Genomic DNA, 12079 nt, shown 5'->3' with positions numbered 1-12079 from the left:
TTACTTATTTCGAGAATGTCAAATCCAGCTCGTGTATGGTACGACCTAAGACATGACAACATCTCAAGGTACCAAATTCCGCGCAAACCCATGCTAGCAACAGCTTCTTAAACTCTACCATACTAAAGATTTCGCCGCCAGCGATTATTCGACCCGACGCGGTGATGTGATTAAGGAAAATCCCGATTGGACGAACTGTCCGAAAATGATTAAATTTTTAGTTGGGAGTTAATAACTAGGGAGAGGTTTGCTATCACCCACAAGAAGCAGACAATCTGTGAGAACAAGTTTCGTAGCATATCTGGTTCCGATCCTTAGCATAGAAGGATAATATAAGTCTTTATTGCAGACATTCCTCGTTGAACCCAAAGGTTCGGTAGCTGTAAGCAGCATATGCATGTAGGCGAGGATATTCCAAACTGTGGTCGACGATCACAAGGAAGAAGATCGTCTATAACTACACCACCTCCCTCATCTCTTCGAAAATTTCAGCCGGTTCTTCTCTAGCGCATCGAGCTGTCGTCGGCACGACTAGAGTCATTTTCTGAGGGCAAATGCACATTGTACTGGAGAAGATATGGAAGCAAGAGGACATATGTTGCAGCTGTGTCTTTTTGGCTTCGCCGCTCTGCTGGTTCGTGCCTTAAGCGATCTGTCCCCGGCGCCTTCGCCTGATCCAGGTCCGTTGCTTCTTTTCCCTTCCCTTTATATATGAAGTTCTTCACAAGCACCATTGATCGCACAATACATGTCGAGTCACCAAACCTCGCCGTGCATCATGCGTTCATCTGTTCCTGTCCAAGTTTGATGACAATAGAAAGAAAAATGCAAGTCCTTTAAAGATTCGCTAGCTCATTAGATGATGAGATTTAATCCTCTTATGGACAATTTAAATGGAAAAGCGTATCGATGCACGATGAATCTAAGTATGTAGAAATAAAATCTGTATAAATCAGTACTACCAAAAGGGTTGTATGCAGAACGAAGGATGCTACAAACTTGCTTGGAGATACTTGATTCACACCCAAAAGAACAGAAAAGCACAGTACATGATATATCACGACGTACTTGCCATTTCCTCCTTCACGCCTTAATGCATTGCAGCCTGTCCACTGAACTCGTTCCCCTATAAACCGACGGGCGAATGCATCGGCAACCAAGAAAAGATCACTTACTGGGGTAGCTACCCCACGACGCTTTGCTGCGGAAATGTCCTCGAGGCTTTGTCCCAATCCTTGGCTCTTCACGCAAATAACACAAGCAACATCTTTCTCAGCAGCGACCAGTGGAACGACTGTAGCAACCATTTCCTCCAGCCATTGGGCGTGCCGGCTAATTCATGTCACTTCAACAATCTCTTCGAGGGAAGCAGCCGGTGCTCCAGCTTCTTGCCATCATTTATCAATGAACAAGATTCATACAGAGATGCACAGGGTAATTGCACAAACTTCAACACTTCGTTCGATGATGTCTGCGAGAATTGCATTAATGCAATAGCGAACGCAAGGGAGAGCATATTAAATCATTATCAGGCAAACAACAATAATACAGAAAGGGCAATTTGTGGGGTGGCTGTTATTACTTATCTAGCCTCTTGGAAAGCAGAGGATCTTGCGTCGATGGATGACTTCTACAGATGTCTGCCTGCTCTAGACAAGCTGGGTAAGGACTACAGCCAAAAATGACGACTACTAATTCTAGAACATGCAAAGTTTGTGCTTCGTATTGCCTCGTAACTAAAGATTTCACTGATTTTAAATCGAATGTCAACTAAATTCTCCAAAGATGTTTGATAACGTAACACGAATAAGAGGATGAAGAAAACTGCTCTAACCTAAAAAACTGATGAATGATTTTGTACTAGGAATTTGTGTTGCAACAATGAATAACCAGAACATCTTCACACAAAGTGCTATTCTATTATGCCCCTATTTCCCTTCAAGAAAATCAGATACCCATTTCATTCTGAACACATACCTACCCGCCCAGTTGCTTTAAGGGTATGCATGCAGCTCTATTTGCTTACCAGTATCTCAACACGATCTCATCTTGACTCTCCTCTTTTCTGTCAACAGATACAGGTTACATCAAAGTCAAAAGTAAGTAGCCATCCACCAACTCTGCATAATTCGTAGTTTGCCTTCTTGAGTCATCATCATTTTTGCACAAATTAATCGTATCTTCGCCAGGTTCCACGGTGAAAGTGGTATTGGCAATGCTGATTGCGACCGTTGGACTGATGCTGGTCATTGCACTGATAAAACAAGTGACTGGGAAGAACAAACCTCCTAAATCGGCTCAGCTAAATGAGATGAGCACGTGGTCTGGCCTCTACAGGTTCTCAAGGGCAGAGATCGAAAATACAATTAACTACCATAATGAAAAAAAATGCCTCGGCCGAGGAAGTGCAGGTCGGGTTTACAAAGGCGTCTTGCCAAGCGGACAAGCTGTAGCCATAAAACACATATACAAGAGCAACACATCTGACTCTTTCAGGCGGGAGGTCGAAGGTCTTTCAAGGGTCCGACATCAAAATTTAGTATGTCTCTTCGGCTACTGCATCGAAGATGGCGAGCAGTACCTGGTCTACGAATATTGCCCTGCCGGGAATCTAGCTTATCATTTACTAAGTACATCCGGATCCGCTCCATTCATACCTCTATCATTTTTTTTTTCTTCAAAACTTAAAAGAAAACAGAAAAGAAGCTTTTCCAGAAAGGTAACTTTTATTTCATATTTTTCAACCTTAGCTTGTTTTGTCCTAATTATAGGGAAAGACACTGTCTTGACCTGGGAAAGGAGAGTCAAAATTCTAAGAGAATGCGCTCTGGGCCTGAGATATCTCCACCACTACACAGACGGCTGCATCGTTCATAGGGATATTAAGGTAATGAGTATGAGTTACCTCTTGATCCTCCATTTAAAGCCGTCACATGAAAGCTTCCCTATCAAAATTGCTTCCAAGATTTTTCCACTTAGAAATTTAGTCATTTCAATGCACTGATATGCGGACTATAGCATATCTTTCCTATTTGCACTGGACAAAATAATGACTTCACGTCTGACTAATGGTACAAAATAATGGCTTGCACACAAAGGCCACAAACCAAATTATGCAGCGGCTTGGTTGGTTGGATGTTTATAATGGTGTGAGCTTGATTCGCAGCTTACCAACATTCTTTTGACTGAGAACTTGGAACCAAAGCTCTCGGATTTTGGGCTGGCAAGAATCCTGAACATGGAGGAGAGCAAAGTTTTTACCGAAGTCAGAGGAACGATAGGTTACATGGATCCAGAGTATATGAGCAATGCCAAGCTAACCTGTGCCAGTGATATTTACAGCTTTGGCATTGTCGCACTCCAACTTCTTTCAGGACAAAAAGTTATTGAGCTAGATCTTGAGGCCAGAGATCAGCTGACGAGGAAGGTACAGCTTATTTCGTGACTCTGCGCATGCTGAACATTGATCAGCAGATTTGTAATCACGATATAGTGTTGTCTTTTGGCAGGCAAGGGATGTCAGCATTGGCAAACGGCCACTATCGGATTTTGAGGACCCGCGACTAAACGGAAACGTCAATAAGGCAGACTTTGAGTCCATTTTGCAAGTTGCCATCTTCTGCGTTGCCCAAGATAGCAAAGATCGGCCCACAATTGATATGTTCCTTGACGAGCTCGAGAAAGCTTGGAAGAACACAGTGGCCAAGGTAAGCGGCAACACTTTATAGCCCTTAATCGGATATCCGAAGCAGTATTGCGCCTGCTATTCTGATAGTGATTACTCACAATTCCAATCCTTTACACGGTCGCAGAAGGAAAAGAGGGAGAAGAACTCGACATCGACATCCTTTTCAAGATCACCAGATGTACTTCCAGCCTGAAAATTACTACCATATTGCTATTGCAGCAGCAGAAGGTTCTGTACGGCTGTCATAAGTCGGTGTAGAGATCAGCTTTCTTCAAGAAAATAGACATCTGATAATGTCCAGGTCTCCAGAGTCAAGACTCTCTGCTTCTCCTCTTGAGTAAGCATACATAAAAGAATATATATATCGAAGGTATGGAAGCCGTAAAAGGTAAAACTGGGTGAAAGAAGACTTTTAAGCGTCATGTATCTGCTGTTGAGTCAAAGTGAATGAATGGAAATCTTCATGACAAATTCAAAAGTTCAGTGAGTTCTAATCATGATCAGAGGTCATTTCCAACTGGAAAGATGATCCAAGGAACTACACTTGTTTTGTACATATTGCAAGTTTTAATAACATATTTTACATTTCAATAATGTGTATTTGTTGATGCATACATATAGCGGAACTGAAGTCTCACCTTCACATCCACCTGCATGAATTCAATGTCGAGGGAATTAAATAGTTCAAGTATCAGAAGGTATTTACATTATTCTCAATTTTCAATTTTCTCAAAAACATCGTGAGTAGATGAACATCAAAACTATTCTTCATGATGGCAATTGAAAGAACATGCGTGGCTGTATCATTTCAGAAAATAAAGAAACTCCATCCTCAAGTTTTCCGCTATTTACATCATATAACCTCTAATTTCTAAAACAAACACTCTGCGCCTTTAGTCGCGAAACCTTACTACTTGCATCGTAAGGTTTCCAAAAATTTTACACTCTGCACCTACTAGCTTTTAAATTTTCTTAACCTTTTCCTAACTGTGTTGGAATCTAAGATATAGGGTAGCTTTTCTGAAATATTAGATTGCATATGTAGGGTTCAGAGACTAAAAGGCGAAAACACGAGTCGGTGTTTGATGACGCAACATTCAGTGTCATAAAGAAGCGCTGGCCTCTAGAACAATCCTAGCAAATTTTTCCTCAGCGGCACTTCACAATTACAATCAATATCATAGGCACACCTCCACTTCATCCATCTTTCTTATACTCCATGAATGAAATATAAATAAATTTCTCGATCCTTTCCAAATTTATAGTATCTTTGAGCCTCTATTTTTACTGAACTCACACTCTATATTCTATCTCTTTAACCAACTTACACTACATGAACTAGTGACATTAAACAAAAAATTTGTGAAGTACATTATTGAAATAAGGAAATTGAGAGGAGATTGGCCATCAGAGGGCGAGAAGGTTTTATTTATAAGCGAGAGGGCGAGCAGCGAGCACAAGACTTAAAACATCCAAAACAGGTTTTAGGCCCCTGGGGCATATATGCTCAACAAAGAAAACCATAGGTGAGAAAATTGCAAAAGAACATCGATCATGTTTGTATTAAAATCACAAAAGGAAAAGAAAGAGAGAGCAAAAGTTTAAGGCATTGGATGACATCATAGGATCTGGACCATACCCTTCCTGGGAGATTGCTGATTGCATATGTCAATTTCCCACAACTCTTGACCATCCCGATATGATACTGCCGTTCGCTCTTGGCGCATCAAGTACATAAGAGGTACAGAAAGAATAAGAAACATCTGAAGTGCTGCATCAACAGGAATGTCCAGAATTCCTGCATGAGCTGTTAACGCAAAGGAACATAAAGTCAATGTGTACATTACAAACTACAGAGACTGAATAACAAGTTCTCAACCTAACTTCCTAATATTCTCCAAAAATCCAAAGTCGCCTCCAGCCATACCAGCGCACCCTGATAGATGAAGAATTGAAATGACATAATGAATTTCGTGTCCAGGAGATGTAACCAGAGAATTTTTTATTCCCTTTTTCATTATGGGAGACATAATGTATCACATTTCTGTAACCTAGATTTGTCCTCTATTGACTTTTGGCTGAAGCCATGTGACGTATCGCATGATTGTTTGACATGGGACATGGCACTACGAGTACCACTATATTAACTTACCTTCTAAAATTATCCAAGTTTTCAAGGCATTAAAATGCCGAATGTACATGATGAAGTTCACACACTGACATACCGAAAAAAAAAGAAAAAAAACGATGAAAACTTCACCACTAGTTGCCGATTCAATATAGAGAGCATCTTTCAGTATACACAATATTGTGCTAGTGTTCTTTTGATCTGTATATGTCAAATGGCACTTTAAACAGCACATTTATAGTATCAGAGATTCACATAACTGTAACTTGCAGCACCTCATCAAAGCTCTATAGATTTCATTTGGAAGCAAATCGCTAGAGGACACATAAAGCGATAGCAATAGATCAAATTCATTCCCACAAGGTGAAAAAAGAGAATGGGGATTATATACATCTAAAGTTTGCAATTCGTAGTTCTCACAAGAAAAACTCATACAATCTCCACAATTTTCACTTACATTCGCGCGTGCGCACTGAGAAAGAGAGGCCAATTCAAATGATTACATTTCCACAAGATAAGAAGTGCTCCCACATCATCTTTATTGCATCTTTAAGCAGATCAGAGATTGAATTAGTTCCCAGACTCTGTCCCTGGAAATAGTGGTAGTAGTAGTAGTAAACAAAATGAAAACCCCAAAACCATTGGATAATGACATCTTTTGTCCTTGTCAAGCATAGGGAGTACGATGCAATTAAACACAAAACCTCAAACGAGATCTGATAATGAAGGTGATGAAAAGGAAGCCACCAGGTATGACAAACCACACATGTATACGTTGTTACAGGCGGCTCAATTCGTAAGAAAATACTCAACCTTTGCCTCAAAAACAAATCCTTTGACATGAATTATTCAATGTAAAAAGGAGTTAACTGTGGGTTGTATAACATATAGTGTTTCATTAAGAGCACATCAGCCTCACGATACAGTAAATTCAACACACTAAATCAAATTGATAAATCAAGGGGCAGAGTCGAATTTACAAATTCTAGAATTTGCAAAGGTGAAAGAATGAAACCCAATCTAACAGCTGAAATACTAAAAATAATAAAAAAAGGAAAAAATAATCACCTCGTTTCCTTTGTTGAAAAGGAAATTCTAGTGAAAATGGATTCAAACGTAAAACTTGGCGTGCACTTTACCAGATTTCAGAAGCTACCGGAAATTCTATGCCTAAAATAAGTTGACATGCATTGGAAGGCTTTGACAAGTCTGCTATCATTCCAGACATTACAGGATGCTTCAATTGTCGATTCTAGTATTGAGCCAATGGTCAGACCTATGGCTGGAGCACATGGAACTTATTCGCATTCACAAGCAAAGTACATGGCAAAAAAACTGCATTTTTTTTTGGCAGGGGACAAAAGATCTTACCTGCAATTCAGAAGTTATTCCACTCAACTTCAAGGAAATTTCTTCAGTAACTTCCCCCTGGGAAATCCTCAAATCAAACCGATCAGCATGTCTCACCTTCAGCCTCATTAATGAATTCTTGTAAGTTGTAGAGATTGTATGCCATACACCAACGACGCTGTATCTATCCCCAGAAGATGCCTTGTCCAAAGGCCATCTTAAACCCCCCTTAACACTAGAATCTAAAACTGCAGAAGTGACCAAATCCCTAATGCTGTTCTCTTCATTTTCCTGCGAAGCATGAACAGTTTGAAGTAAATTACAGGGAGTAACAATTATGATGGCAATGTGGCAAAAAAATTTGATTGCCCAGGGAAATAAAGTTAAGGTCGAAAATTGTCTCAAGCACAAGTTCTCAGTAAATTGGGCTGTGAACAAAAATTTTGAGAATGCAACCATTGGCCCTTTCCCTTCTCTTTTACATACGGATTTCTCTCAGTATAGGTCACTTCACTTGCTTTCTTATGCTGCAATATGAACTGGCCCAAAAAATGTCTCCAGGAAAAGCAATTTGCCATATCACATAACATATAACAAGGCTAACAGTCATTCCTTGCAAATTATCTACCAAGCTATATTACCCTAATTGTTCAATAGGTAGGACTCGAGATGAAGAAGAAGTTACTGCATTGAGAGCTATGGTCTGTCTGGATTGGCTCTTACATCTCACTTTTTACTTAATCAAAATTTAACTACTCACATGCTCGAGCTTTTTTTAAGTATTACATATAATTTTTCATAATTTTTAAATTCGAATAATTTTTAAATTTTGAGGGGAAAGTAAAAAATTATTGTTTTCACTTAAGCTAAAACAAACAGGCCCTATTAAGTGCCTCCAACAAAGTGAAGTTTTACTTAGATCTTTGCTTCAATTACTTACGATGATAGCCGTCAAGATTCTCTTGGTGAGTAACATCAACCTCATATCCATATCCTTATTAAAGCATGATACATCAACTACCAGGTGCCGCACACACACCTGCCCTAATTCGACCTACAACCAAAATTTGCAGTTGTCAATACCTTCATAAACAATGAAAAAAACCCGATCATCTAGGTAAATGTATAGTCCATATATAACTCCAGACAATCAGCATGATGCATGATTTTACTTTGATCTAAAATGAGATAATGCCTCTAGCATGAAACAAGTAGGGTAATATTTCGAGTACGCTCTCATTATGTGGTGAGAAGCAGGAATTTGCCTTATAGAGTTAGAGTTTCTGTTCAGCCTTAAGAACACTGCATTTGCACCAGATGGTTGCACCTGGCCTGGACTTATCAGATAGCTGCACCACAGAAAGATGGATGCAACTGACCAGTCAATACTATGGAAATGCATACGAAAGATTAAAAATCACAGAAGTAGACATTAGAGACTTCGGCACCTCGACATGATATATATCCTTTTCGCCTTCAAAATTAAGGCCAATCTCTGGGATAACTTTATAAGTCGCATTTTCCATATAAGAGGAAGGAAGATTTGCGTAAAATGATCTTGTCAACCGTTTCAATGAAGCCTCTGTAACCATATCTCCACAAGTTTCCACTGGAAATGAAGGACTCCTGCAGCCAAAAATTATGTTAAGCTTATTTATCTATCTTGTCATCCCAATATTTTACAACTACACTGAAAATGATTATCATAAGGAGTCCAACCTCCCGACTATGCAAAACAATTATGCTTTATTAGCAGCAAAGCCTAGCTTGAGCGGTATTCGCGACGTGGAGCATGATTTTAAAGAGATACAATAAGCAAGGTGCTTTGAAGTCTGAGAAATTTACATGATCACACAGCAGAATATTCAGATTCTCAAAAATTTAAATTGCATTATTAAGGGCGTATCTCGATAGATTTTTACTCTTTTGCTTTCTGTTTAATCTAAAAATTGCATCACATACGCTTTGACTTTTTCTTTATATTCCTAAACACTTGAAACTTTCACGATACGCAATTATTGACAGGAACATCCGCGTATAATTCTTTTCATAATATTTTGAAATTTGGATAAAATATTTTGGCAGAAAACCAAAAGAAAAAGTACGTTTTACTTGAATGTAATTCTAAAAAAACAAGCCCTTGATAAATTTCCTTTGTGTATGCAAATCATTGCCAAATGTTGAACTCTCTCTAGCAACTAATGAAACAGAGTCGAGCAACTTACCCACGAAAAAGAATTTTCCCGAATCTAGCAACCATTGTTGGTTTTATTTCTCCCATGCTCTGATCCTTAGTCTCCCTCCTCAAATCCTCGAATAAAGAAACTAAATCAGGCATCACAGTTTCGGCTATCTGCACCCAAGGTTTCTTCGTATGGTCCCGACCCGTTTCATCATCTTCTGAGAAGCCAAGAATGCCATTAAAAGTCAACATGAATCCATAACTCATGATATCTAGAGCACATGCGATCTCATTATCTAAGGAGCGATCACTTACCATTAACTGCACAACTTGTGGCTAAGGCTAGCCGTTTCTCTCCTGGTCGCCATCCAACGGCCTCAACAGAGACCGGCTTGAGAAAGACGCTGGAAGGAAGATGATCTCCATCATAATCCAAACCAACAGCCAACCATCTATATATCGCCGGGTCTGCATACTCGATGCTACCACTCTGATGAGCATCAGTTTTGGGCGACCTCGAGTTAAGACCTTTCTTGAACCGCCGCTCAAGCGATGCCGGAACAGGGGACGGGCCACCGCTCTCCTTGGAATGTCGCTTATGCGGAGGAACGTAGGCCATGATAGTTACAGCAACCCGAAACTGAAAACTGCAGTCAGGAAAGAAAACATGCCCACAATTTCTCTAAAGATGAATAAGAGAACAACACTGGCAGGTGACTGTTGATCACCCTGAACCCACGGGCTGAGAACGGTGCTAAAAGAATCGCTCCCCATCCCATTCATGATACACAGCTATACAAGCAGAGTTTCAGATGATATCACTCAAGAGGCATTCTCTCGTCTGACACGAGCACGGCAAAACTAAACGAGAGCGATCATCGAAAACTCACATGCACGAGCGCAGCGGCGGACGTACCAGAGAGGGGTCAGTCACTTGAGCATTGCTCTTTGCTCCTTTGACGAGACAATATTGGGTTGGCCATGATCGACGGTTTATATATAGAATGGAGAAGCTGAACATCAGTGCGCTTTGTCTTCTCTCTTGTAAAAGCAACCTACTTCGCGAGCAAGTAGAGAAACCATGAGTGAGTGGACCCGTTGAAGGAGCTTGGGGAAGAAGGACCTTCCCGAGAAGGAAAAGATATTTGGGGAAATTTCAAATAAGTATTTTTTTTTAATACCACGAAAAATCTCAAATTAGTACATCTATAATATATTTACCCGAAATTAATTTTTTAACCACTAAAAATCGCAAATTGGTACACTTGTAACAAATTGACCTCAAACTATTTTTTTTACCACAAAAAACCCAAATTGATACACTTGTAACAAATGTATTCTCCATAAAATTGGATTAATACCACGAAAAATCACAAATTGGTAAATCTGTGACAAACGGAGGGGTAAAACCCCAAATTGGTACACCCGTCAACATTTAAGTGTCATCAAACTCAGCAATTTGACGATAAATTTTAACGAAACTAACGATGGGCAAATTTATCACAGATATACCAATTTAGGGTTTTTTATGATTAAAAAATTAATTTTGGATAAATTTATCACAAATATACTAATTTGCGGTTTTTCGTGGTATTAACCCTTTTTTTTTGTCAGACTAATAAGGAATTGAAGTGGTACTTTTTTTTTCCATAAAAGAGGACTTCAAATAAACTTTATTTCATATAAGGGTCTAAATAGGCCACTTCAAATAAGGACCTAAGCAGTGACCAAAAAAAAATACGGACCTAAGCGAGCATGTGCATCTCTCATATCACTTTTCAAAGACATGATCGGGACATATTTGGGTTTTTTTATTTTCTTTCTTTTTTTTTTCTTTTTTCCTTTTGCTTTTCCTCGGAATAATAACATAAATAGTCCATGAATTTTGGCCCAAGGTGCAATGTGGTCCATGAACTTTTAATTTATTCAATATAGTCTCTAAACTTTACCCCTTGTGCAACATGATCCTTGAATTTTTTTTGTACATGTTCAATTTTTTTTTTTTTATAATCGAGGTGTCCGCCCAGCCGGCGAGCTAGGGCTCAAACCAGCAGTGATGCCCGACTAGTCCTCGAGGGGGGCTAGCGCAACATCCCACCGCCATGACCCCCCACTTAAATTACCAATGGACGAGTTTGAACCCAGGACCTCTCGTGAAAGGAACTGAGCGCAAACCAACACGGCCACCGATGGGTGGGTTGTACATGTTCAATTTCGTCCATGAATTATATGAAAATGTTCAATATTATACTTTTATTAATTTAAATTCGAGGACAACATTGAACATTTTCATATTAGTCCAGGGGTTAAATTGAATATAAACCAAAAGTCCATGAACTACATTGAATAACTTAAAATTTAGGGACGTTATTGCACATTGAGCAACTTAAAATTTCGAGAACCACATCACACATTGGGCTAAAGTTCATGAACTATTTTCGTCTTCTTCTTCGTTCGTTGTTCTTCCTTTCGCAACCGCTCAAAACCACTTTGGGTCGACATAAAAAAAAACGACCAAAACTTCACCACTAGTCGCTGATTCAATAGAGAGAGCATCTTTCAGTATACACAATATTATACTAGTGTTCTTTTGATCTCTATATGTCAAATGGCACGATAAACAGCACATTTATAGTATCAGAGATTCACATAACTGTAACGTGATAAGAAGATGCATAACCCCATCAAAGCTCCATAATTAAAAAGAAGATTTCATTTTGAAGCAAATCGC

The 12079-nt window shown here is 39.3% G+C and overlaps 1 protein-coding gene and 1 pseudogene across 1 annotated transcript; one reads left to right on the top strand and one right to left on the bottom strand.

Annotated features, from left to right (window-relative positions):
* Window positions 1–266: 266 nt before the first annotated feature.
* On the bottom strand, window positions 267–10214 carry LOC115692620 (uncharacterized; annotated as a pseudogene).
* Window positions 578–3946, top strand: LOC115692622 (probable receptor-like protein kinase At2g42960). Its single transcript, XM_056309604.1, has 8 exons — window positions 578–680; window positions 1105–1662; window positions 2076–2099; window positions 2190–2630; window positions 2772–2887; window positions 3167–3427; window positions 3510–3707; window positions 3908–3946. The coding sequence occupies exons 1-8, from the start codon at window positions 578–580 to the stop codon at window positions 3944–3946; spliced, it is 1740 nt and encodes a 579-aa protein (XP_056165579.1).
* Window positions 10215–12079: the final 1865 nt, after the last annotated feature.

Source organism: Syzygium oleosum, unplaced genomic scaffold (assembly GCF_021117445.2).
Source record: "Syzygium oleosum isolate NSW1041296 unplaced genomic scaffold, Sole_v2.1 Sole_v2.03, whole genome shotgun sequence".
NCBI classification, from domain to species: Eukaryota; Viridiplantae; Streptophyta; class Magnoliopsida; order Myrtales; family Myrtaceae; genus Syzygium; species Syzygium oleosum.
The sequence above is the reverse complement of the archived record's forward strand: the minus strand, read 5'-3'. Positions and strand labels throughout refer to the sequence as shown.